The 26,994-nt window shown below is 42.8% G+C and overlaps 1 protein-coding gene across 1 annotated transcript; it reads left to right on the top strand.

The window, feature by feature from the left end:
* The first annotated feature begins 347 nt into the window (after positions 1-347).
* On the top strand, positions 348-26,913 carry camk1db (calcium/calmodulin-dependent protein kinase 1Db). Its single transcript, XM_006782573.3, has 11 exons — positions 348-1,074; positions 12,305-12,436; positions 14,601-14,675; positions 17,472-17,610; positions 18,181-18,307; positions 18,563-18,638; positions 20,060-20,172; positions 22,146-22,224; positions 22,946-23,033; positions 23,230-23,392; positions 24,931-26,913. The coding sequence occupies exons 1-11, from the start codon at positions 980-982 to the stop codon at positions 25,080-25,082; spliced, it is 1,239 nt and encodes a 412-aa protein (XP_006782636.1). The 5' UTR covers positions 348-979; the 3' UTR covers positions 25,083-26,913.
* The last annotated feature ends 81 nt before the right edge of the window (positions 26,914-26,994 follow it).

Genomic DNA, 26,994 nt, shown 5'->3' with positions numbered 1-26,994 from the left:
TGTACTTGGAAACAGCATAAATATTTATCTTTTCATGGTGCAGTTCTGCTCGCAGACGACTATTTCAACCTTTCCTCGACAATTAAGAATGCAAAAAAAGTTGTAAATTACTTTCAGTAGAGACACCAACAATGGACATTATAAAAGAGTTTAGGTTTTTAAAAAAGTTAAGACAAAAAAAAAAAAAAAAAAACTGCAGAAAATCGAAATGGGGGTGGGGGTGGAAACAGGGATCCCCTGCTGCTCATGAACCCTTATTGCTCCTAGCTACGCACCTGCCTCTAAATCCAACGCACATGTGCAACACCCAGACGCAGAAACACAGACTTGTGTTAACTGTGACAATCTATTTTTGCCGCACAGACGGACGCTGACACCGATGACTCCAGGACTTTCCTGCGGGCCGGTGATTTGCTGCAATGCGAACACTTAAATCGCTTTCTGCGCTGTCAGATAGATAGGCGGGAGCAGCAACCTCCCACTCCTCCTATTGCTATAACAACCACAGGGCGGTCGGTGTGACTCGATGGCACAGCAGCTCGGATGCGACTGCCAAGTGTCATCCTCCTGCAAGTAGCCCGTCCTCTGCTCAAAGCATCGCCGCATGAACACTGACTGAATCCCGCCCGGGGTAGGAGGAGGGGGAGAGCCTGTGTTTCCCCCGTCACAGTGATCTGAGCACTGGGGAAGCTCAGGCTTGGGATCCGCTACGTCAAACAGATTAGTGAAATAACCTCTCGGAGTAGGACATACCTCCCCCCACACCCCCTTTGGGTTTGCCTGACTGCATGCAAGGGCTCAGGAGGCAAGATAGACTGTGCTGACAGAAAGCCAGGAAGCCCTTGGCGAAATAGAGAAGTGCATTACTTTTCTTTTCTTTTTTTTTCCTGGGTTGGGTGAGACGACTGGTGATCCTCCGGCAGCCTCTTTCTCTCTGTCTCTCTCTCTTCTTCTTCTCCTCCCCCCACCCCTGCGCGAAATGGCGAAAGAAAACGGCGAGTCCAGCGATGGATCTTGGAAAAAGCATGTCGATGACATCAAGAAAATCTTTGACTTCAAGGAAGTCCTTGGGACGTGAGTAACGCGATACACGCAGGCTTTGCGGGCGACGGATAAAAACAACAACAGAAAACCAACAACTTTGTGTCCACTTGTGCAAATTGGTGTCAAGACAACAATGCCACAGTGTAGCGGTTTTGGCGGAAATGAGCGCTGACTGACAGCTGTTGAATGTGTGCTGAATTAACTGGTTGACGGTGACAGGCGCAGGCAGAAACTTACAGCCCGCTGATAGAGGCGTTTTAAACCCAGACCTGGAGCCTGATGAGTTTATTGTTCTGTGTGTGTGTGTGTGTGTGTGTGTGTGTGTGTGTGTGTGTGTGTGTGTGTGTGGGGAGAAGGGGATCTTAATCATGTGTGAAGTCAGACTCGCGTGATCCCCCCCCCGTTATGTCACGGTTCATTCAGAAACTACTGCGGCATGTTTCTGCTTTTATGTTTTTTCCCAGGACTGACGCGTGTATCCAGAGCTTTGTTAAGGCTGACATTTATTTATCGGCACAACTGTGACAAAGACAGCAGGGGCCTCTTTTGCATTACATGATGATGATGATGATGATGAAATCTGCTCCCCCAAATTAAGGGGGCCATCTGTGAGGACTTTAGTGGGTGTTGTGCCTTGTTCTGTCGGCCTCTTGACTCTCTTCTCCAAACAGAGGGACGGATTTGAGCTGAGAAAGATCACGTCTGGGGTTTTATGGATCTGTGTCACTGTGGCAGATTCTTGTTTGTACAGTAAACTGTTGTGCTCTGGTTTGTGTGGACTTGATTTTAGGGAAACCTCCCCTCCCCACCCCACCCCACCCTCCACTCCCCCACTCCCCTCATCTTTGGCTGAACCTAGTCCCTTGGCCTTGGACCACAGAGCAGGCGAATTCCACAGTTTATTTTGGTCTGCTGTTAGTGCTGCCTGACTTCATGCCTTTTTCTTCTTTGAATAAGTCATGCAGCACAGACAGAAGAGCCCGAGTGAATGAGCGACAGGAGACAGCCAGAGCAGGTCGTGCTCACACGATCCAAGCAGCCTTGTGATAGACTGCTAGGTGCTATCACACGTTTAACAGAGTGCGGTTCTCGCTGCTCTGCTTTACCACCCCCCCCCCCCCTCCCCCTCTTTCCTGAGAAGTAGTCATTGTGGTGGTGTTTATGTTGTTATGAGATGCTGAGGGATGGAGTCTCCCCAAGGAAATGTGTTTGTTTTCTTTAATTTAGCTGAAACTGGTGTCAAGCTGCACAGTAAAAAAACAAAACGAAAGGTCTCTGGTCACTATGGTTATGTGGTTTGTTCTTTGGGGCATCGTCCCCTTGTGTAAACTTTGATTAGTCTGTATCCTATCATCATCCTCTCATTTTGGGGAAACTCTTGAGCTGTTCAGCGTGACTGCAGATCTGCTGTGTTTTGTTTTGTTTTTTTCTAGCAGCATCATAAAATTCTCTGAGATTGGTGATTCATAAAGCACACTCAACACTTCAGCTGCTGGACTAAACAGTCAGACATTCCTACCTAGAGGCAATTCTGATTTTTCTTTTTTTTCACCCCCCCCTAAGGCTTTCGTTTGTGTGTGAAGAGCCTCTGAATAAGACCAGTGAATCATCATCATCATCATCATCACTGAGACTTACTGTCCACACAATGGCCAGGTTGGAGGAACACACAACCCTCCGCCCACGACCCAGCACACATCTGCAGGGCTGGTTCGTCAGCACTCGGTTGTAATGGCACACACCGTACAGCGTGTACTCCTCCTGCCTGACTGGCTGAATTTGAGTGAGGGCCATTTTTACTTGTTCCTACGCGTCTTAATCAGGGACTGGCTTGTTGTTGCACTCCGGGGTTCACAACAGGCCACCTGGGGCACAAAAGCCCAGCGAGCTTGCAGCTTTGGCTGGGGATTAAAATGGAAGAGGAAGTGCTGCTGGTTGAAGGAGGGGACAGATTGTCTTCCTCTTCCTCCTCTTGCTCCACTTTTCAACTGTTGGTTCAGTTGTTGGGCTTCCAAATCGCTGTCCGAGAGGGATCATCCCTCTGGAAGTGTCCTGCTGCCAAAGAAAACATGGAAAGCTCATTAAAGAAATTACTGTGCTCTTGTTCTGATGTGCTTTTCACAAGTGTTTCCTTCTTATGTTACAATGGCAAACCTAAGAACCTGATGCATAGTAACATTGGACTAATGGCTATTCTGCCTGTTAAAGTTAATTTTACTGATCTTTAATCATGCATTTCATGCTTAGAGTGGATCTTTGCATTTTAACCTTGTCACCTTTATTCTTCGAAACGCTCTGAATGTGTTATCGTTCTCGCACACGCACACTGCAATGATCACACCTCCTGAGATAAAGGAGGTGAATGTTTCTTTGCAACGACTGCCCGCATTGTTTCTGAGATGCTCGGATGGCCTCTTGCAAAGAAAGTTCACATCGGTGCGAACAAGACGAGAACAAAGAGACGAGATCCGAACAGTAGCTGGAGGCCAGAGCGGCTGATCAGATACTGATAGGACTTTTAGAACAGGAAGCTTGTGGCCGCGACACTATAATGGTCTTGGCCGCTCTTCTCTCCCAGCTCTTTTGTTGTTGTTGATTTAATGAGATCTTCACCACTGAAAGGTAGTCCTCATCACTTCAGCTCTGCTCGACTTTGGCCTAATTTTAGGCCCCTAAGCTGCTTGATAGCCTGTTGGAGCAAGTTAAGTAAGCTGACGTTACCCGAGTGCAGCTTCAGACATCCCAGTGGGCGAAGAGTTGTGAGTTTTGAAGTATTTGACTGAGATATTACTAACATACTAGAGTCTGACTGTCAGCACACTATTTTTCCCATTGTGTAAACATTTTAAGTCCATTATGCAAGATTTCTTGTATAAGTGAGTCTTATGTAAGATGCAGTGAGGTGAGACACTTCAGCAACCCGATAATTGGATTGTATTTAATGCCACAGATGAGTTTGGTATACATAATGTGTCTGTTACATAGTTTATTATCTTTAAAGCTTAAAATTTTGAACTTACTGTTAACACACCGGCCACATTTCTCTTCAGGTTGAGTTGCGTTTGTGTCCACTTGATGAACAATTAACCCCAGTTTAATTGTTCTGTTTTGGTCTCCACCAGCAGCTTCCTCCCGACTTTATGAGAGACTTGAGAATGAACCCGTTCTTTTAAAGCAAGCCATTTTGGTAATGCTTATTAGGAGTTATTTGAGGACCCCTTTCTAAATGAATAGGGGTGAACCATAACTGTCGGAGGTTAATGGGATATAAAAACCGCATGTTTAGTAAATCTGTAGGTTCTCAGTCATCCAGGTGGTCTAAGGAACAGGTTCTTAAACCCTGATAAGGTTTAAATACCTGGGACTGTCCAGCGTTTGGTTTTAGAACTGGAAAAAGTCTCTTGGATAAAATATGAAATGTCTTCAAGAAATTTAAATTAGTCCAGTCACTTTCTTTTCAGGCTCCTTAGAGCTTGCATGTTTAGTAATTGTTTTCTGTGGGACGTCATCAGCTTCTCAGATCATTGTGCAGGAATTTTGGAGTTTTGTCCCCCTTGTCTGCTTCAGTTCATTGAGGTTAGTTGGCATTTATTTATGCACAGCTCTCTTAATGTCCTGTCACTGCATTTCAATGGGCTTGAGGTCTGGGCTTTGACTGGACCATTGCACCACCTTGATTCTTTTTGTTTTCAGCAGTTTTTCAGTCAAGCTTTGAAAACATGGCTTCACATTTCACTTACAGTACTTTAGGATGCAGATGAGTTCATGGTTAACTCGGTGACTGCAACGTGTCCAGGTACTATGAAGGAAAACCCGACATGCAGAGGGTATTTTTGGTTGGTGTCGTAAACCACCGCCTCTGTTCAAAGATGGTCGCTCACAGTGGACACCTACACATTGGAGAGACCAAACAGCCACTTCACAAGCGCATGGCACAACACAGAAGAGCCACCTCCACAGGACAAGACTCAGCTGTCCATCTGCATCTTAAGGATAAAGGACACTCTTTCGAGGATGCCAATGTTCACATTTTGGACAGAGAGGACAGATGGTTTGAAAGAGGAGTGAAAGAAGCCATTTATGTCCACTGTGAGCGACCATCTTTGAACAGAGGCGGTGGTTTACGACACCAACTCTCTGCCATCTATAATCCAGTTTTGAGATCCCTTCCCAGACGCCTTAACGCCCACTCACATCCTGGGCCATCTGACCTCAGGAATTCGCATGATAAGGTGGGGCCAGGTTTCACAATGAACTCACCCGAAACTCTGGCTGATTGGGACCCACACCCAGTTCCACACCTTGGCTCAGGCGATTAGAGGATCATCAGGGGGTCCTTTTGTCCCTCTGTGGGGGGACACTCCCACCAGGTTTATATCTGGGACTCTCCACCATTTGACCTTAGAACTGAAGAAGCTTCTCGGATGAGAGGTGAATTGTCTTCAAGTAACTTAAAGAAGTCCAGACGCTTTTCTTTGCAAGCTCCTTTGAAAACCCCAGTAACCACAAAGTTACCTGGATAAGATATAATTCTGCTTCGTAGTACATGCCTCTGGTCCTGTGTTTGTAAAAGAAACCCAAATCATCACCCCTCCAGCACCGTGCTTGACAGTTCATATGAGGTGTTTGTGCTGATATGCTTTGCTTTGATCTTCATTATGGGCAAAGATCTCCTGTTTGGTCTCATCTGTCCAAAGGACGTTGTTGCAGAAGTGATTGGTTCAGATGTAACTTTGCTAAGCTAACTTGTGCTTCTGAGAGAAGAAGCTTTGTCCTGTCAAGTCAGACTTGTTCTGTCTTTTTGTAATCATATTGTCATAAACTTTAACATTTTACATGCTAACTGAGACCTGCAGATATTTGGCTTTTTTGCAGTTTTTTGAGCATTGCACGGTCTGATTTTTGGGTGAATTTGCTGGGACGTCCACTCCTGGGAAGACTTTGGATTGTGTTAATGCACACCTTAATGCTCCAGATCAGCAAACTGCCAGAACTTCTCCTTTTATAGAGGTTCTCCCACTTACTGATGATCAGTTAATCAAGTGTATTTGATTATCAGCTCTTGGCTGCTACTTACCCTATCAGTTCCCGTGGAAGCAGTAATGGTGTGCCTAGCACTTTCACAGGACTGCATATAGCACTGCACACCTGTACTTCACTAAAGCAAATCTTCTAAAACATTATTTATTTCCCTACATTTTGTGGCTCAAATGCAGTCCTAAATGCTTTCTAACTACATCTGCTTTGAGTGTTTTGTGATGTGTTCTACATCCCACATTCTGAAATTGCAGTGTCAAAGTTGTCCTCACTTAGCTTCCAGTTTAGGAAAATTATCTTTTTTTTCTCTAAGTTTGACATTCATGAATAAACACCGATATTAAACTCAGCTGGCCTCTCACAGAGCCCCACTTGTTGGTTTTGAAGTGACTGTTGTTGCCTCTGTGCATTGATAATTCTCTGAAACAAGTTGGGTCCTTGAAAGCTGCATGAATGCCGTGAAAGTGGAAGCTAGGCAACTAGGATGATAGAGGACCTTGGTTGCTCTGCCTGAAGAAGACTGTTTACCACTTCCCACCATCACTGCTGTTCTCCATCTACACTGACTGTGCACAGACATTTCCATTTGCATCCGTGGCACCTCTGACCGCAGTGAATGCCTGCACAGCCATGTTGTGTTATCCAGTGTACTTGGAGAGTTGGAAGGATACAAAGCTGCCCTGTATCAGAGCACAGGAAATGTAATTGCACTTATTAAAATAATTCAGCTGCTATCTGACAGACTGATCTGTGGTTTCAGATAAGATTATCTTGTGCTCTTGGGAAATATTTGGCAGAAACCTTTTTTTTTCAGCTCTTTGTGGGCACCAGTAGCTCTTAACAGCCTGTAAACTGACCATCGCTCTCTTTTTCATCATCAGTCCAGTGACCTCAAATTGCACATTACTGGAAAGTAGCCTGAGGTCCACAGGGTATTAGAATAATGGCTCCCAGCTCCAGTTGTAGGGACCTTAACAGCTGCTGGATTTCACTGGATGTATTAGTCGAGTTCGTTTAACAGGCAGAAAGCCATTTTTGGCTGGTTGGAGAGGAATCCCCCTCCTGCAGGGAATGTTTGATTTATTCTTCTGCAAACTGGCATTTCTTAAACCAGAACCCAACATTAAAATATTCAGCCTACTCTACTACAGACAATATTTGCATTTTTTTTCTATTACTAAAGTGCTAAATCTCTTCATTCAGTAAGTGGCAAACTCTTCTGTCAGTTGATTCAGCCAGATTCATTTTTGTTGAAAAACTGTTAATTTCTAGTTTATTCACAGGTCGACCTGCCAGTTGTGGTAATCTATGGTAAATGCCAGTTGGGTTCCACAGTGGTGGACGTCAGCTTTCAGACAACCCTCATGAACTCTGTTTCTGACATCAGTGGCCTGCTGGAGGTCATTTTGTAGTTCTCTGGCAGTACTGATCCAGTTTCTCTTTCCATAACGGAGCAAATGCCATTCCTGGTGATGGGTTAAGTACCTTCGGCCCTTTTCAGCTCTTCTTGAGTAACTACCTCTCCTGGAATCTCCTGCATGCTCTTGAGACTGTGCTGAGAGACACAGCAGACCTTCTGGCAATGGAACATATTGATATGCCATCTGGGTGGAGCTGAACTACCTAATAACACCAAAGCAGCTGAAACTGATTAACAAACCCCTCTGCTTAACTGACCAGATCAGTCCCAGAAGTTTGAAGTTTTAAAGGGACTGGATATATTTTGCAAGCTCACAGATGCAGCTTACGCTCCATTAGTAGCACCAACCTCCATTAGATGAGTCCTACAGCTGCTGACAGTTCAGTGGTTTGCTTCAGGTCATTTTTGTCATATCTGCATCTGCCAACCTCTCCTCACATCACACGTTCCTCTAAAAATTCTTGCTTTTTCATTGTTCCCTCAACTAAGCTTCAAACATAGTGTGCCACATTGAGTTTCTAACTCACCTCGCCTGCAGAACGTCCCAGAAGTTTGGTGGAACATTCATGTCCTTCCATTAACATCATTTCTATTCAGAATTTTATTTTTCCCCCTAATAATGGGATTTTTAACAAGTTGTAGAGATTTTTGCAGGTGCTTAGCTGTTACTTCGGGTTCTTTATCACCTCGTTCAGGATTACACGCTGTTCTCTTGGTGTGAGCTTTGCAGGACACCCACTCTTAGGGAGAGGAGTAACACTCCTGAATTTCCATTGTGGACACTTTGCCTTATTGTGGACTGATGAACAATTTAGGCTTTAGAAATTCTTGTGTAGTGTGTTCATTCTCTGTAATGCATTTTCAGGTCCTGTGAAAGTTTGTGTGCTCAAAGCCTGACTCATCTTTGTGGAGAAGCGTAATCACCAGACTTTCTATGGTTTCATTTATGGCTGAAGGGCACTACTTTATGTTCCACATAGACAATAAAAGTATGGTTATTTGCATGATTTGCATAATTGAGCCTCTGGTACTCATTTGACTTTTACCTGGATTTTCTTTTTTCTTCAGCCGATCCTTGCAGAGGCCAAATTTTTGTCAGATTTTGGGGTTTGATAATGAGAGGAATGGTGTCTAAATCAGGAAGTGGAAGGCTGTGTTCTTTTCACAATTTTCTAGTCACTATAGTTTAAAAAATTCAGACTGAGGAGCAAAATACCCAGCTGAGCAGATGATTGTGTGAAGCCTGATTTAAAAATAGTCTTTTGTGTAACTGCACAGTGATGATAGCAGATTTTGAGGGATTGTGGCTGAAAATTTGTAAAATTACATGTTGAATTAAGCCACCATCGTAGCAGTTTAGCCTTCTGTGAGAAAATGTTGTATCCTACAAGCCTGACTTTAGATTTTGGTTTCCAGTCTTAATGAGGGAGCCCACAAGGTTTCCCTGAACTGATTTCGAACTCGACTCAGGTTTCATCATCGTTTCTTTGTCTGATTTAAAAGTGTCGCCTCACTTTTTAGGAGTGACTTTAGGTATTACCTTACCTGGATTATCGACTTCCGACTCTTCCATCCCATATGTTGCGTAACTGCCCGCTCTAATGCATCTTACACAAGATGAATCAGTGTGATTACCCCGCAGTAACACAATGCAGGCACCGTCTGTGAATATCAGTAAGCAAGGCTCGGTTGTCAAAGCCCGCCGCCTCCTCCATGAAAGTACTTCCTCCGTCAAAATTGCCCCGCATTTTTATAATCGCCAAGAACAACCAGCTGAGGTTGTGGCCTAGAATTTATTTATTTTTCCTTCTAGATGAGATAGGAGGCTCGCTTTGCATCTGCATCTGCAGCATCAGCCTCTGGTTTCATACAGAGAGCAGCCCACATTTCGCGTTAGTCAGCCAGTTTGAGTTGGATATCTGCACATGGTGGTGTTGTGTGACTGCAGACTGTCACACACAGCTCGTTCTGTCATCCAAGAGCGGCGAAACGGGGAGCTCTGTGGCTCTGGGAGGAACTTAAAATTCAGACATTATTCAGCCAAGTGAGTCAGTGTGCTGACTTGATTGTGCAGTCTTTGACACTGGGTCAGGAACAGTTTGCAGGCATACAGTCATTTTCATTGTGCGTAATAGATTGAGATAAGCTTCAATAAAGGACCCAATTTCGATGACTCTTTCTCTCGTCACTTAGTGCTGCTCCCAAATGGCTGTTTAGTTAAGTTGCACTTTCGCTAATGATTATTGTCACTCCTCAGTTAATTATGCAGCTTATAAAATACTAAACTAATTCCACTTGCTAGATTGGAGTAGGTCAATTCTCAAATCTGAAACATGGAGCATGAAAATATTCATCACTTTTGCTTTAATAGTTTTTTACTTAGCAAACTTAGTTGTTGTCTGATCATTTTAATTCTTGCATAACTGCATCCATGTGTATGCATGTGCACACACAGTGTGTGGGCAGCAGCACTGCCATATGCATGCTTCTAGCAGAGATCACACGTATTATTTCCTGTGAATTATGAACTAATAGAATTAATTGAGTCAGAGCTTGCAGCACAGTTTGTCATGCTTCATGCATTGACATTGTAAGTTGTCATTCACAGGAAGTGATGTTGCTGCCTGTCCGTCTAGTGAGCAAGGGGGACCGAAACCGTGTTATACACCCTTAACCATGCTCTCTCAGTGAGTTCACAGGCTTCCTGTGGTTTTCTTCATTGTGTTTCCTTTGCTGCAGAAAGCAGAACACATGCTCTGAAAAAACACGCTCGAGAGTTGCTTGTCAGGCGGCGCGTGGCGATGGCGGAGGAATTTTGCACTTCGAATGTCTGTACAGCTGTGGAAATTGGTGGCGTGTGCTGAATAAGAATGACGCCCATTGCCTTAATGGCAGCAGCAGCTGTGGTGGGAAGATAGTGCTGTAACAGGCCAGCAAGTAGTGCACCAACTCATTCACCTGCACAAGCCCTTGAATTTGCATATGGTCCCACATCATATGTCAGAATGAGGTCAAGTCAGAAGGGCGCACGCTTCCAGCCTTCACCGTTCTGTTTGCGGTGAGTGCGCTCCACCTCATCACACCTGGAGCATGGCTTTGCAACCAAGTAGTGTGCGTTTGCCCACACAGGCCTCTGTTTGTGTACCACGATACTGACTGACCCTCCCCCCTCTGTAAAAGGGAGGGATGGGGGATTAGCGTGGATTTGATGGCCATGGTGGGACTTACTGCAGCCAGTGGCGCTGAGTTTACAGCCTGTTGGGAGGTGGTGATTACACTATGAAAACATAATAGAGCCTTTGATGTTAGTCGCACTGGGTTTAGGAACACTGTAGATCATCACGTTCCTGCAGAAGTCTAAATTAAGCGTTAGTGATCCAGTGATCCTTGAGAGAAACATTTATTTCCTGGGGTGACGCGTCGCCAGCTGTAGCAGCTCCTCCTCGGTAGCCTGGTTGTAATAAATGGTGTGGATATTTCTCTTTCTGTGAAGCATTTTTTGTTTCCATCTTTAGCTGGAACTGTTTTCTTGCATATTTTGAAACATACTATGCTTTGTTGGAGGTTTTTGAAGCAGCTGTAACAACAATTTAGTACTTGAAGAACTAAACTGTTGTCAGGCGGACGTGGACTCTCCGTCTCAGACATGCCCGGGCTTGTTTCGTTATTGCCTGCATGTAGATGGATTTTGTTGCTAAACTTGGTATTGTTGCAGACAACATGATGTGGCACAGCCCTACTGGCCGTGGTACTTTAGTAGTAGTCATTTATCATTCAGATGCCTCTCCAGGAAGGAGCTCATCCTGCAGGTTGCACAGACTCCAGTTCCTTTATCTTGAATTGCAGCTGGTGTCTGTGGTCTTTACTGTGCTCTGGATCTGCTGCCAGAATCTTGTGGTGGAGACCCGTTCTCACCAACCGAGAACTGACCAATACTCTAACATTACAATAAGAACAACATGTAAAAGCACGTAGAAACCGGAAAAGTGTATAATATAGATATACTTGCAAGAGGAAGTCCTAATGTCTGCTCCTTCAGATGTAAAAGGAACACACAGGAAGTAACATAAATATTTCAAACTATTTTGGGCTTAAATGTGATGGTTGATTTTGCAACTTGAGTAAAAGAAACACAGTAATTTTGGCATAAGGAGTCTTCTTATAATAATTACATGATATATTATAGCACCACCGTTTTGAATAATAATTCCTCTGTGTTATCCTTTAATCCTAATGAAAGATATCAGAGTTGTAAGACTGTGTGCTAATCAATAATCTGCCTTTTAGATCAAAAATAAGCCTAGCTCACGTGACCCAGTAAATCTTTAAGAGCTTGACATCGAACCATCCTGAAGGTGTGCAATGAAAACAAGGAAAAAAGTCACCACGCTTCCTGCTCAGCAAGCTTTATTATCTATGTGGTATCATGGCAACAGATACAGATTGCTTGAGCAAATATTCCCCTAATTTGGTATTTGTTTTTAAAGGCGCTCACGTATGGAAGCAGATGGCAGAGGAAGACACGCTATCTGCCATCCTAAATGGGTGTTTTTTTCAGAGGTTTTAAAAGTGTTTGCTGTGCTTTTGGCTGCGCGCAAGCGTCAAGCGTACGCCAGCACAGAAGGCTGCTGGCCATAGTCGGGGACTTGGCCAGTTCTCAGTAAATATTCCCAATATGCTGTTTGTGTACTCTGGCCTGTGTGCCTCTGAGTGCCCCCTATCTACTCACTGATGATGTGTCAATATTGTCTGAGCGCATATAAAGCAGGACTCTTTCTCTTTTTCTGTCTTGCTTTCTTCCAGCGGTGCGTTTTCTGAAGTGGTGATGGCTCGGGAGAAGGCCACGGGGAAGATGGTTGCAATCAAGTGTATCCCGAAAAAAGCGCTCAAGGGGAAGGAGACGAGCATTGAAAACGAAATTGCCGTCCTAAGGAAGTAGGTACCTCACATAGGCTGCATGTAAAAGTGCCAGAAGTGACCGTATTTGGATGATGGGGTGCCCTAGTTATCAGCTAATGCTTCCAAGCTCGTGAGAAGACTGCACATTGCACAGATACAGAGACTTGCTAATCTGGAAAAGAACCTGACTCATAAAGTAGAATTTCATGCACCAGAACTGGAGCACAGACCTCAGGACAGTGCAATCACTGAGACTGTATAAAAAAGACAGCAGACTTGGGTTAGGGTTGGGAGCAGAGTGTATACAGAGGACGAACCGCTAGCTATGACAGGGGGGACATTTGAGTCAAGACACTTTGCTATTCCACAAAGCTGAAAAATGCACTTCCATTCAGACATGCTAAACATAATTACAACCATACACGCTCAGTGCACTCATCATGAAATGTAGCAGTCATAAAAGTGCAAAAATATCTTCTAGATTGCAGAGGCAAAGCAGGGGGCGAACAGGAGAGAGATGTTGTTTAGGTGCAGAAGTGAATTAATGAGCTCACCACACACTAGAACAGCTGACTGTGAGCGCACAACGTTCTCAACACATTTCATTTGTTTTGCAATTTTCAGCGGTTTAAAAGTAGCTGTAGAAGCTGGAGCTGCACAGGCCCATCAGCTCACTCATGCTTGTTACCATGATTGCTGCACATTGCTACTGTTAACCAAATAATTAAATTAAACTTGCACGGCAGTAACTTATCAGGAGATGGATGTTTAAGTTTTTCATTATTACCAAACTGTATTGATTAGTGTAAGCATAATAATAGAATTCAGCTGAATGAACAGTAGGGGCCACCAAACCAGGTCTTCACGGCCCTCTACGAACTTGCTCTGTCCCCATAAAAATCTCAGCTAGAGCCGCCTCGCGCTAATGCCATCAAGTTTCAAAACACCAAGATGGTGTTCATAAAATGTTAAGCAGTCACCAGTGGGTAATTTCATCATGACTGTGGCCATCTTTTATATACAGTCTATGCTTACAATCCACACACACACAAAAATATTTGACAGACGGTGCTCTTAATAAACAAAAACCCTTTTATCTCAAGCTAACATTGCTGAACTCCAAGTCAGTGAAGCCTGGCAGAATCTGTTAAATTGTTTTTACTGTGCCATGTTTATCTCTGATTTAAAGTTTGGTATTTTAACTTCACTGAATGATGAAGCGAGACTCAAGTGGCCTTTCGAGGAACTTTGTTGACCCAGCTGCAGGGTTGTTTAGCTAGGTTTGTGTCATCCTCTGGGGAAACCTGTTTCTCTCTCTCTGCAACCCTGAGCTGGTTTATTTAGTCTCAGTTTATTTAACAGTCATTGTCGGGCTTAAGTGACTTCCTCACCTAATCCCATCTATCGATTTATTTTGCGTGTACACACATAGACACACACCCACACACCTACAGGGTATGATAGGATTGCTCTGACACCAGGTGACACTCCATCCTCCTCCAGGGCCTGATGGGTAATTGCAGCAAGAAGCTCAGTTATCACTCACTCTTGAAGTGAGTGCCTGGTTACAGTTGCTATCCTTTGACTTCCTCTCTTTTTTCCCCCCCTCCCTGTCATGGTTACGCATCCATTTTCCTTCCCGTCCTCTTACCCTTTACTCGTCTGTGTTAGTCTAACAGGCCTCAAACCATTCTGGACTTTGAAAAGGAGAGAAGTTGTGAAGATTGTTTGGTCCTTTGAGACTCTCCCCGCCTCCTCTTTTTCCACCCCCACACTGGCCCTTCTGAAGATGCTCTGTCATCTGTGTATCACCTTGCCTTTGCACACTTTCTTTCCTATCTTGGTTACCTGGACACAGGCTCTCCCAGCATCTGTGTTATTTTCTTCAGGTGCTCCCGCTAACAGGGGTTGCCGTTCATGACTCATCGCTCCGTGTCATCTAAGAATCCCCACACTCGCTGCCATTTACAAAAGTTTTTTTATTATTTCCCCCACCCTGTATGAACAATACATTACACTAGGTTCATTTTTTGTAACTGTGGACGTGCACACATTCTATAATGGAAAGCAAAAAGGGCTTTCAGTCGACAGGGCATCATTTTAACCAAAGAAAAGTCTAATTAGACCTCATTTGTAGCCTGTGCTGAAATGAACAGAAGCTGACAGCAAGCAAAGTGAATTTTCTTTTCTCTCTTTGCAGGATAAAGCATGAGAATATAGTGGCTCTGGAGGACATCTATGAGAGCTCAAACCACCTGTACCTCATAATGCAGCTGTAAGTACATCAAGCCACCACTTTGTTTAGGTCAGCTCTTTGCTTCCCATTTGGCTTGTCATTTTGATAATGTGGTTTTTTGTTGCATTGTTTTTTTGCTTGAGTAAGTGTCTTTAATATCCTTGAGACATCTATGCTGCAGTAAATGCAGCAATGCTTTAAAGAGACAGGAGTCCATTTTTGTAAGAGTAGTGCAATTTAAAAAAACAACAACTAACAAGTATGTTTCTATGCAGTCCTTTAGGTCACATTTGTGTTTCTTGCAGAGATAATAATCAGTATATTGTTGACATTCCCTTATATGTTCAGTAAACATGAAGCTGAGCCCACGAGTTATCTTGGCTTGGCATAAAGACTGGAAACACTTGGGAACAGCTAGCTTGGCTTAACTTTAGAGGTAAAAAAAAAAAAAGCATGAGCTTTTACAAAGATTTTACAAGCAGCTACATGCTTATAATGGACACTACTGAATTTTATTTTTAAGAAAGAAACAAATATCACAGATAATGTGATAGATATGCATAGATCCACAGGCTGTATATGAAAGATGGACGTAACCACAGTGACAGCTGATCTGCTGGTCAGTGAAGTGCCTTTTTCAGACCTTGTGCTGAGGATCGACCTTGTTGCCATATTAGTGTTTTTGAAATCGGATGGTGGCTATAGACTGTATATAAAAGATGGGCATAGTCACTGTTTTGTAACATCAGCATTGCCATATGGGATACTTGCGTGCTATTGATTTATTTATTTTGGAGCTAAACGATATGATATTTGAATGAGAGGGCAGCGGTATCATGTAAGGCAGGGGTCTCCAACTCCAGGCCTCAAGGACCAGTGTCCTGCAGGCTTTCGATATCAACCTGGGTCAGCACACCTGACTCAAATGATTATTGCATTAACAGGCCTCTGGAGAACTTCAGGACATGTTGAGGAGGTAATTTAGCCATTTAAATCAGCTGTGTTGGATTAAGGACACCTCTAAAACCTGCAGGACACCAGCCCTTGAGGCCTGGAGTTGGACACCCCTGATGTAAGGGAAGCAGGTTTGGTGGGTGCATCTCACGGCAGGAGATACTTGCTAACAAATGCTAAGTAGTGGACTGATAAGCTATTACTGTTTTATTCACCAAAACTGGGCCCACTGACTTGACTTTTGGATTCACTCTCAAGTGAAGTTTTTGCATTTTTGCAGTAGCTTCTGAGGGTATAACAAACAAGGGATAACTCATGTTTACATTGTAGCACAGCCTGCTATATTGTCCTCTTTGTCTCTAACAGGGACAGTGATTTTCAGAATGAACATGTGAAACTAGCTACTGAGACGCCAGACTCACCAGGAAAGGGTTTACTGGGGCTGTAGATCAAATGAACAGTAGGCTTATTTTCTCATAGACCTTTATGCAGACTTCTAACCAAAGAAGTCGCTAACTGCTAGCCTCCTCAAAAAAATTGCACTTCTGCCATCACTTCTCAGACCTTTAAGCTGCACTCCCCCCCCCCCCCCCCCCCCCCCCCCCCATTTTTCCATGTTGTTGTCATGAATGAATTACTTAATAAGATTTATCGTGTTTATTGTCGAGTACGGCTGTTTCCACAGCTGTTTAAGCTCACTGTGCAGCTAAGAATCACTTTTAGGGGACAGACGAGAGGATGGTATCAGTCTTCTTATCCAAATGTCTACAAGAAAGATGATCAATTTATCCTTATAGCAACAATGAGGAGCACATGCATAGCTGTCTGTGGAGTGAAGTTGTCGAATAAAATGCACTCCGCAGAAATTCTTCTTTGCCATTATGCCGTTTTCCTGCAAACTGCACGTCTTCATGATTTCTGACACCTTTTCCCCTCCCCGGATAATTTCACAGCATTTGTGAGTGATGTACCAGCAATTTAGCCATCCATTACCCGGCGTCTTTGTATCTCTCAAAGGTGCTTAGTGTTTCCGAAGTCTCACTTACATAAATCTTATTGGTAGCACTATATGAAAGCACATATTCTTAACTTAATATGAGTCAGTGATTTTGGTGGGAGTTTTGCCTTTTGTAGCTGCAGTTTAAAGTCATTGAGAATAGCTGGTTCATCAGTTTCAAACAATAATAAACGACTGCTGCATAATGAGTCATCATAGATAGAATTAAAAAAGAAGGTATTTTGGAACTTTAGCAATATTTCATAGCCTCAAATTAGATCATTTCATACAGATGAAGCAAACAAGAAGACACCTAATTTTAGCTTCCTTTCCTTCCTTCTTACAGGTTGTTGTGTTTTTATAAGTTGTTTATTTTAATCAAATAAAAAAACTAGTACATTGGGAAGTGACTAAAAGCGAAAACAAATTTAAACTGCAGGCATAAATTGGATTATACAAGAAGTGACTAAACTATAGCAATGCATGCAAGGAGCTTCAGTAGAGATTTAGAGGAAATCCCTGAGGGTGAACTTCAACAGGAAGGCTGTTTGAGCAATCCAGAGTGTTGGTTTGGAGATTTTCTTGCAGGCTGAGTGCAGGTACAAATAGTAAATAGTAAAGAAGCCCACACTTTTCCTGTGCAAAGGCCCTTTCAGTCACTGCTGCATGTAAGGCGTGCAGCAGCGTCAAGGGGAAAATGCAAGCAGGCAAGAATTTGTGGTGTTAAAATGAAATATCAAATTAGAAAGAGCAAACAGTGATACATAAAATGAAAAACAGTAATGCGTTTAATCTTTCTTTGCCTTACGCCTGCTTTTTGTAAAGCACTGCAAATACAGTTTTATGTAACCTTTCCCTCTGCTGTTGTGTGCGTGGACCGACAGGGTGTCTGGAGGCGAGCTGTTTGACCGCATTGTAGAAAAGGGCTTCTACACAGAGATGGATGCCAGTCGGCTCATTCGGCAAGTTTTGGACGCAGTCAACTATTTGCACTCCATGGGCATAGTACACAGAGATCTAAAGGTACTGCGGTATTTGATATTCATAGTCAAACTTCTTTTTTGTTGTTGTTGTTGGTGTTGATGAGCTGACTGCACTTTTAGTGCTTAACCAGGAAACCTCTTCAGTCACCCTGTAAGGAGGAAATCCCCGCTGTTCAACCTGTGCGAGTGCTATTATACTCAGTACTCATGACCCACAAAGGTTAAATGTCAGGGATTTTCCTTTTCTGAAAAACCGTCAGAGTCACATTTTGCCTGACATCTTAATGTCTTGGTGACTAACATCAGTCTAATCAGAAGAATCTGATTATCATTTGGTGGCTGCCTTCCACCAACCACTCAAGTTAACGTTTACATCCATGTGTGTCCAGACTTGACCTTTTAGATGTAAAATGTTGCGGCTTTATGATTTAATCCAATTAGAGACTGTGTAAAAAGTTGTTAAAAAGAGCTTAAGTAATGTCTTTCGTAGCAAAATGTAGACAGAACTGCCACAGCTGCTGCCAGCGCACACATGACATGACTTCTAACTAAACGCAGACAGACATGCGAATGCATAGGTTTTAGCTTTTCTCTTCTTTTATGTTTTCAGCCTGAGAACTTGCTGTATTTCAGTCCTCACGACGATTCAAAGATCATGATCAGTGACTTTGGCCTGTCAAAGATGGAGGGAACAGGTGGCGTGATGGCCACCGCCTGTGGGACGCCAGGATACGTCGGTGAGGATGCCCTCTGACGCCCTGGCTTTGCTGAAAACTTACTCAGAGACAATTAGATGGTCTCGCTGGCTGAACGTGACCTAATTTAATCTGCCAGTAGCCGCAGGTTAACCTTAGCCATCTGCTTCAGGCACTCCACCAAATATTCACATTGTCCTCCAGCCTCTGTGGCGTCGTGCATGCAGAAAACTGCTAGCATTGCTTTACTGCATAAATATATATGATGTTTTTAAAAAGAACGTTTTATCGTTGCAGCTCCTGAAGTTTTAGCACAGAAGCCTTACAGTAAAGCTGTGGACTGCTGGTCTATTGGGGTCATCGCTTATATTCTGTGAGTAATCATTTTAGAATTCTGCCTTAGATCACATACAGGGCAGCATGCTTTTCCTTTGTTTCTGTCCTATTAAACACACGGTCAAACTTCCAAATAAAGAGGTATAAGTATGAGAAAGGGAATCAGCTTGTGATTCACAGCTTTGTTGTTTTTCTACTTCCTACTTTTTTTTTTTTAATTTATTCATTTATCATTTCTTTGTAAGGAAATCTGCAACAGTCATGGGATACCCAACAAGTAGACAGAGCCTATTTATGGACCACAACACCAAAAGCTGCATCTCCCCTAAAGTGTGCTCATGGGAGATTCCTTGACAAATAGGAGTGAATGGAACAAAATGGCTAGAAATGATTATTTACTGTCAGCATAAAATCTGTAGAGATTTTTGCAAACAAAGCCACTCTAGTAAAGTCCCTGAATTAAAAAAAGAAGAAGCTTTGAGCTGTAAATAAGCATAATAGGCCCCCATTTAAACAGAAACTCTTTATTCAGATCAGAAACTGAGCGGAAAACCTCAGTGAGATTAAAAACCTCTTTGCTCAAAGTGTCCTGATTAAGAAAGGGAGATATATTAGTGAGCAAACACAATGAAATAGATAATAAGATTAAAAATTAAAGATAAACGGCGGTCTCTCTAGTCATGCAGTCAGCTGATCTATTAGGATGTACTGTGCGCAGTAATGCTACGAGCTAAATGCCAGGAAGCCAGTATTTTTAAGCAGATCAAAAATTGGACAAAGATGAAAAGCGGTTAAGCGATTCAACTAAGTTATTAGGAATCGCCTCTGTACTGCCCGGATCTCTGAAGTGGTTGCAGGCTGACTATTGGTGCCATTTCTTGACCTTGTGTATGTAAAATTATAAAACAAGTGCAATTGGGGACAATTAGGATTTCATATCTTAAGAAAAGTAATAAAGTGCAGTACATAAAAGCAGTCTAAACAGCTGCTCTTCCTATAATTCAGAGCCTGGAAGGCTTTCAGTAGAAAGTGTTACACAAAGCTGCCAACCTAATTATGCAAAGTGGCGTCGATCCCTGGTGTAATGATCTTTTCCTTAAGTGCAGCAAATTTTAAGGTCATTAAGTGTTTCTGATGTTAACAAAAGACGCTTCTGCCTGATGTTTGCTGTAGAAAAAAGTTTAGTAATAATAATAATAATAATGCAAAAATTCCCAATCATGTTGCACATGTGTAATTTGAATGCCCGCACCGTCTGTGCCTCTGACTGTTCTCTCTCTGTATTCATGTGCTCGCCATAATCCCTCGGAGGCGCCTCTTGTTGCGTGCTATGCAAAAAATCAAACTGCTTGTAAATGAGATTGGACCACAGCAAATCCTTTTAGATTTGGGTTAAAGTTTGATGATGGCTTTCACACTGGCCGTCGTTGTGTAATCGCACGCTCTTCATCTTTTCAGGCTTTGTGGTTATCCTCCTTTCTACGATGAGAACGATTCGAAGCTGTTTGAGCAGATCCTCAAGGCAGACTATGAGTTTGACGCGCCGTATTGGGACGACATATCTGACTCTGGTGAGTTTTAGCTGTCAGTCTTTGTGTTGGAGGGAAATATGGTAACATTTCTATTTCATGAATCCTGTACTTTACTTAGAAATTTTATGTAGAAGAAATAACTAGACCATGATTAGCCAAATCCAAAAATTTAAACTGTGTCACTAAATAGAAGCAATGATAGCATCACACAGTGGCCTCAGTTTCCTGTTCTTAGCTGACTGCTGTGGTCTTCTGCTGCTGTAGCTCATCTGCTACAAGATGCTCAGTTCAGAGATGCTCTTGTGCGCACCTTGGTTGTAACAACGGGTTATTTCAGTTGCTGTTTCCTTCCCTCAAAGCACAGTACAGTGAGTTCACTGTACTCAAACGGTCTTCACAGTCACTGTATATCAGTGCAGCAGAGGACGTTTGGGGTGCAGTGGAATAGATTCACATCATAGATGTACAGCTGACCAATCTGAAGCAGCTGTGTGATGCTATCATGTCAATATGAATCAAAATCTCTGAGAGATGTCTCCAGCACCTTGATGAACCTGTGCTACAAAGACTTAAAGCAATTCTGAAGGCAAAAGGGCGTCCAACCAGATACCTAACTAAGTGTATATATCAAAATTGGCCACCTTTAGGTTCTGTGTGTGTTTTGAAGTCCAGACTTTTCAGTTTTGATATTTTTGTCTGTTGAAACTGGGTGTAATGATAATTTGAAAGGTCTGTTGAGCTTGTTAGCTAATGTTAGCACAAGCTGGCTAGTTTCCTTGCCAAGGTGTATTTGTGAAATCAGATGGGATGCTAGCGACAGCCTTAGAACAAAAAGGAATCTACTCTAAGAACTGTACTTTCATGGGGCCATTCCCAAACTGAAATCTCTCAAAATCGTCTGCCATCTGTCTAAACCTATAATACCAGCTCTGATCATCATGTGAGACTATGAATGATTTCCATCTTTGTGTTTTCATTGATTCACTTTAATCTACAGACACTTTGCTTTGTACATGTACATTGTAAATTTGTTGAAGCTTTACTTCCTCTATAGAGAAGACGTATAAAACAAATTAAAAGCTTTTTGTCATTAAGGGATTTCTTGCAGCCACTTTGCAGTAACTTCACAGCTCTCCAGGGGGTACACGGCACATAATTTTGGAAATGCTTCCCTTGCATGCCTTAGTGCATCTTATCTATGAACAAGCAATATGTGGATCTGACAGAGACACCCACATTGCTGCACACTCGTATGGTAGCAGCATGTTAGCCACAGGGTAGCCATCTGGGTAGCCAGATAATAAAGAATACCCTGCTTGTTATTGTTTACTTTATTTTACTCTAAATGGGACATAAATGAGCAGTGTCTATGGACGGCATGAAAGTGCAGATTGAGACAAGAGACTCATTAGGAAAGCATTTAACGAGGGCTTAAATCATGAGGAAAAAAGGAGGCTGCTAAGCAAAGGGCAGAAATCACTAAGAAGACACTGCATGTTCATGCCGGCCCGGCTTAAAGCATCATCATCTCTTTTGACTCTAATGTGGGTCATTATTTACTAAATGAACATCACGTTGAGTTCAGTAAGACTTAAAACTACTGAAAGAAATCATAGACTGATGAGGGTAGTGTTCACTGAGGTCAAAAACCAAGTGAGACAGAAGTTCATTTTTCCTATAGACCTCCATATATTTAGACTTCTTTTCACTGCCACCTGCTGGGCATTAGAAAGAATGCAGGCTTGGGACCCATTCGCTATTAATACTCTAATGGTTGTCGACTAATAATAATACTTAATTGGAGACTTCAACTCTGAATTTATTGTGTAGTTTTGGTTTCTCTTTATCTATTTAATTACATGCGTTTTGTCTAAAATTGTATTAATATCATATAAATTCACTTATCCAGGTAAGGGTCGCGGGAGGAGTTGGAGCCTGTTACTGAATGATATAGTTTTTTTTTTCTCAGCTGGATGAACTTTTGACTTCTTGTTTTTTAATTCCCTCCTCAGCCAAAGACTTCATCAGCTGCCTAATGGAGAAGGATCCAGAGAAGAGATTTACTTGCGATCAGGCCCTTCAGCACCCCTGGTGAGAAACTGACCGTCGCCACACTGCGTCCCATCCAGACAATCACAGGGAACCACACATCTCGGTGCGATTACACAGCAGCGTTACGCAGATTGCCGGGCTTACGCATTTATCACGGAGTGCTCGTCCTCCCACTGTCATCTGTCACCATGGCTTCGAGCCGCGAGTCCACCTCTGCTCGGCATCGCCGGCCCTCGGAGAGAAATCTGCTGAATAAATGGCTGCCAATTAGTGGCTGGTGTCGTGAAGGATCCTCGAAGAATGTGGACTCTAATGAACAATTGGGATGTCTTCCCAGGCCTGCATCAGAGCTTAACGAGAAAAATGGCGTGGGCTGCTGTCTCCAGCTGAGGTGGCCAATAAGTCCTTTAGCCAGCGATGCATATTTTCTGGGTTTTGGGCAGGTGGTCCCTCTGATATAAATATGTGGCTTGTGGCACCGGTAACGGGTTTCGTAACGGAGAGAAATGACTTTCATTGACGATATTTCGTGCTGAGATATTGTGATGAATGAGGCAGAACGTGATACGGTGTGCGAGCACCTGCTGAAACATCGCCCCATCAATCATGACGTTTTTGCTGAATGGAAAAAAATCATGGCAGCAAATTGGAAAACAGCATGAGGATTTTACACATACAAATATAAGTCCTCTGGGTAATGCTGTTTTGGTTTGTGTGTATTGTCTTTTATATTTGATCTGTTTTTTTGTTTTGTTTTCAGGATTGCTGGAGACACTGCCCTGTGTAAGAACATACATGAGTCAGTGAGTCGACAGATGAGGAAAAACTTTGCCAAAAGCAAATGGAGGGTGAGACTTTGTTTTTCTCAGTTGTTCAATATCACAAAAGAAAAAAACACGATATTCTAATATTTTCTCTTTTTAGGGGGAAAAAAAAAAGTCATGGAGTCGTTTGTCTTTCTACAGAAATCTGTCTTGGTTACTCTTGTCTGATTACAGAAATCTGTCTTGGTTACTCTTGTCTGATTACGACATCTCTTCACAGCAAGCCTTTAACGCCACCGCTGTGATCCGCCACATGAGACGCCTGCAGCTGGGCACCAGCTTTGGCAGCAGCATCTCCAGCTCCAGCTCCGTGTCCAGCTCTCAGAGCCGAGGTCCAGCCAAGAGCCAGTCTGTGGACTGTGCCCCGCTCTCCCTGGAGGACTGTGAGTGACATTTCGCACATGACCACATCTCAGTTTTAGCGCCACGCTCAGCGCAGCCTTTTCACTCTCCTGCCCACTTCATTAAGCTAAATGACAACTGTTTAACAAGCTCTCGTCAGTCTAAATGGAGTTTAACATGTGAAATGTGGTCCTAATTAAATTTTTTTGTTGAATTTAGTTTGATGTCAGTGCTTAAGGCACTGTGCAAAAGTCTTGAGCCACCACCCCTCATTTCTTTCTATTTTCCTAACAAGGAGTGATTTTGAAAGTGGTCTTGAGCATTAGCTCTCCAGGCTTTCTGAAAGCCTTTCAGAGTTTTTATTTGGACATTTGGACTCTTTACTCAGTCTGAAAGGCATGTTCTTAAGAAACTGAAAAAAAAAATCCACCAAAGACTGGACACAGGAACTTCGGTTGATCAGCCCAGTGCTCGCTGAAGCATCAGAAATGGTCTCGGTAGAAGAGTGACTGTTAAGAAACCATATCTAAGGGAGGGAAATGGACAGAAAAGTCTGATGTATTCCACATTATACAAGTACTGGACTGAAAATCAGTGGCAACAGGTCAGATTAATCCAAATTTAACATTTTTGGTTCAAATGGTCATCAGTAATTAGAGGTACAACAGTATGGTTCCTCCAAATTCTTCAACTTCACCTCAAATCACCAGCTAGTTATTTGAAACTTAGACACAACAGGACTATGAGCCTAAACACGCATCAAAACTAGTGTAGTAATCCATAAAGACAGCTAACGTTAAACTTCTAGAATGGCTTTCCTGAATCCTCGACCTCAATCATATTGGAAATTTGTGGACTAAGGAAACCAACCCATTTAAATGATCTCCACCAATTGTGCAAAGAAGAGTGGTTCAGCATCCAGCCAGCTTGTACCACAAGCTTGCTGATGGCTACCAAAAGTAGAAAAATATAGAGAAATGCAAAATGTCTTAAGACTTTTGCACGTTATTATAAAAATTATCCACTTTTACAAAAACACATTCTTGACAAAGGGGGAAAAAAAAATCAATACGGCTTCTCTAATGTGAGGATTTAATTTTTTTAATTAAAAGCTAAGAAAAATAACCAGCAGGAACGCTGTCAGTTGAATCACTCTGCTGTAATGCACAACATAAAAGTGTTGGCAATGTTTTTACCATTTATGTGATCCAGGATCAAATAAAGACTTAAGTAGCCATAAAAAGGCAGAAGCTGAATAAACTGATGGGTTCTTATTGGCGTACAGAGAGGCTCACAAACACTGTTTCTCTGAAGCATCTGTAGATCTGTTTTTCAAGGGCGGTTTCCACAAAAATCAGCTGCACTGTGGGTTATGATTAACATGTATAGATGACTAAATAATCCAGTATTTACAATATTTTAATATTTATTCGTTTAATGTACAACTACAGGGTTCAATTGTTACAGGAGATCTAGCAAGCAGTTGTGGTCATGCTCATTATTATTTGTTGGCAACGTTCTTTATCTTAGAGTTAATGGCATGTGATTCATTGCTGAAGGAAATCTTTTTCTCCCACAGGTCACCCTATAGATCCTCTGCCATGTGTTGCTAAAGCGTACCATCAGGACTCAGATGCCCCCTCTCCCACTCGAGAGGAGCCACCAGCGGCGGCCGAGCCGCCCAGGCCACGACCCTCCACTGTTACCGTCATCCACACGGGGACTAAATGACGCCAGGTTCCGCGGGAGGTGAGCTGGGAGACCACGGAGCTTTGAGACTTGGGTGGGTAAAGAAGAAAAAAAAAAACCCATCCCAGGCCTCGTGATTCAGTGTCGTTACCCAGTTTGCCTGTCCCGCCACCTCCCATCAGTTTCTGCCAAAACGAAAAACAAAGAAACGGGAGGAATTTAAGGAGCGCTGGCTCAGCTCCATTTGGATCAGCACAGCTTCCCCCTCTGCTTCCCTTCACATTGTCATTTAGACCTGGAAGTACAGAGGTGGGGTGAAGGGAGCCTCTCGACCGAAGGTGTTACTGTGTGGAGGCCGTGCTCAGCCTGGATCAGGGCTGCCTGGCAGATAAAAGTCTGATCTTGGAAGTGCCACACTAAAGGAAACTCTTTATTGAAGCTGCTGTCTTTTCTGTTGTTTTGGGACGGGACCTTCCACTGTATGCCTTGTGTCGATGTCCTGCCTGGAGCTGCTGAGTGGAGTTGTGTTATGCAAGTGAAATATAAGCTTCAAGCTGTGGTTACTAATTGTGACATCATCTGCACTCAGAACTTTCTCGTTGTTTTTTTTCTGGCTCACGGCATCGTAAACTCCTGACGGTAGTGATGTTGTTCCTTTTTAGCTTTTCAGTGTGTGGACGTGAAGCAGGACGGTGTGTTATCAATCATGGCGGCGATCGCTGAGAGGACTAGTGCGTTGCACTAATGTATTGGAATATTTATTTTCTTATAATACGTTATGAATTTTTGTAAGAATATCAGTCGCAGAATCATGTAAATGTGTTATTAAATCAAACTGAAGTTGCCGAATTGTACAATACAGTATCTACTAGTTGTTAGTTTGTAATCGCTGTTTTATTGATGACTTGATTGACGTGACTGTGAAGTCCTCTTTGACCACACGAGGGCGACCACGCGTTGTTGCTCTGTGACCAGTTCTCAGGGATCTGCAGGGACGTGAAGGTGAAGCTGACTAAACTCCAAGTGATCAAGCTCTGCTGTTTCGATGAACATGGTGAGGTTATTCCTTTAAAATACTGCATATTGTTCTGATGTGCCAGAGATGTTTCCTTTCTTTTAAAGCAGTCTTGCCAAATAGTTTCTTTTTCTCCCTTTAAAAACCTGGAATCATATTTGGATGTAAAGAAAGTGTTGACCAGTGACGTGTGAATTTATGTCTGTAGTTTTAAAAAAAAAAGAAAGAAAAAAATTACAAATGAATGCGAATGTATTCAGGAGTCGAGACCAATCCAATCAGTGGTGTCCAGTTGAGTAGTTGAAATATCGTGCTCTGCTTCCGCTCGTGAAGTGGCTGGTCTGAAAACGGCTCACTCACTCTGTGTTTAATCACTGTGCTTTCATACCAGCCTGTTGAATTTAGCAGAAAGACTCTTTCTCCTTCACTCCCTTACCGCTCGCTCTCTGCAGACTTTCACACAGAGCAGTGAAGGCATCCGTCTTTGTATTTTTCTCTGTGGTAACCACTGGATTTTTACCAGCTCAATATGAAAGGAGAAAAGAAAGAAACCCTTCACGACGGCATCTCCAGTTTTGAGGGTTTTGAAATCTTGAATTATCCCAAAAAAAGAGAAGAAAATGTGGTGAATATCAAAATGGACTTTGAGCTTTTACTTACTGTAAATACAAATCTCAACAAGCTTTGGGTTGTGTTTATTTTGGTCTTCCCTATATTTCCCACCACTTCTCCTGGATCGGCAAAAGAAAGCAAATTATAAAGCACTGGAAGTCCCTCAGTATGCATGTATTACATATTATTACTGAAATGTGCTTTGGAGTTGTAGAGATTTGTGCATTAAAAAGAAGCTTGTTTGCATGTGTGGTGGTTGTCTTTTTTCTTTAAGTTACACTTTGTACCCATTGCCTGTACAGTTTATATGGCATACTGCAAATAACC

Source organism: Neolamprologus brichardi, chromosome 7, assembly GCF_056152115.1.
Source record: "Neolamprologus brichardi isolate AB-2024 chromosome 7, ASM5615211v1, whole genome shotgun sequence".
NCBI classification, from domain to species: Eukaryota; Metazoa; Chordata; class Actinopteri; order Cichliformes; family Cichlidae; genus Neolamprologus; species Neolamprologus brichardi.
The sequence above is the reverse complement of the archived record's forward strand: the minus strand, read 5'-3'. Positions and strand labels throughout refer to the sequence as shown.

Coding starts and splice junctions, on each gene's coding strand:
- camk1db (XM_006782573.3), top strand. CDS start 980: ATGGCGAAAGAAAACGGCGAGTCCAGCGATGGATCTTGGAAAAAGCAT. Junction 22,225..22,945: donor CAGGCCCTTCAGCACCCCTG/GTGAGAAACTGA, acceptor TTTTGTTTTCAG/GATTGCTGGAGACACTGCCC. Junction 23,393..24,930: donor CCCGCTCTCCCTGGAGGACT/GTGAGTGACATT, acceptor TTTCTCCCACAG/GTCACCCTATAGATCCTCTG.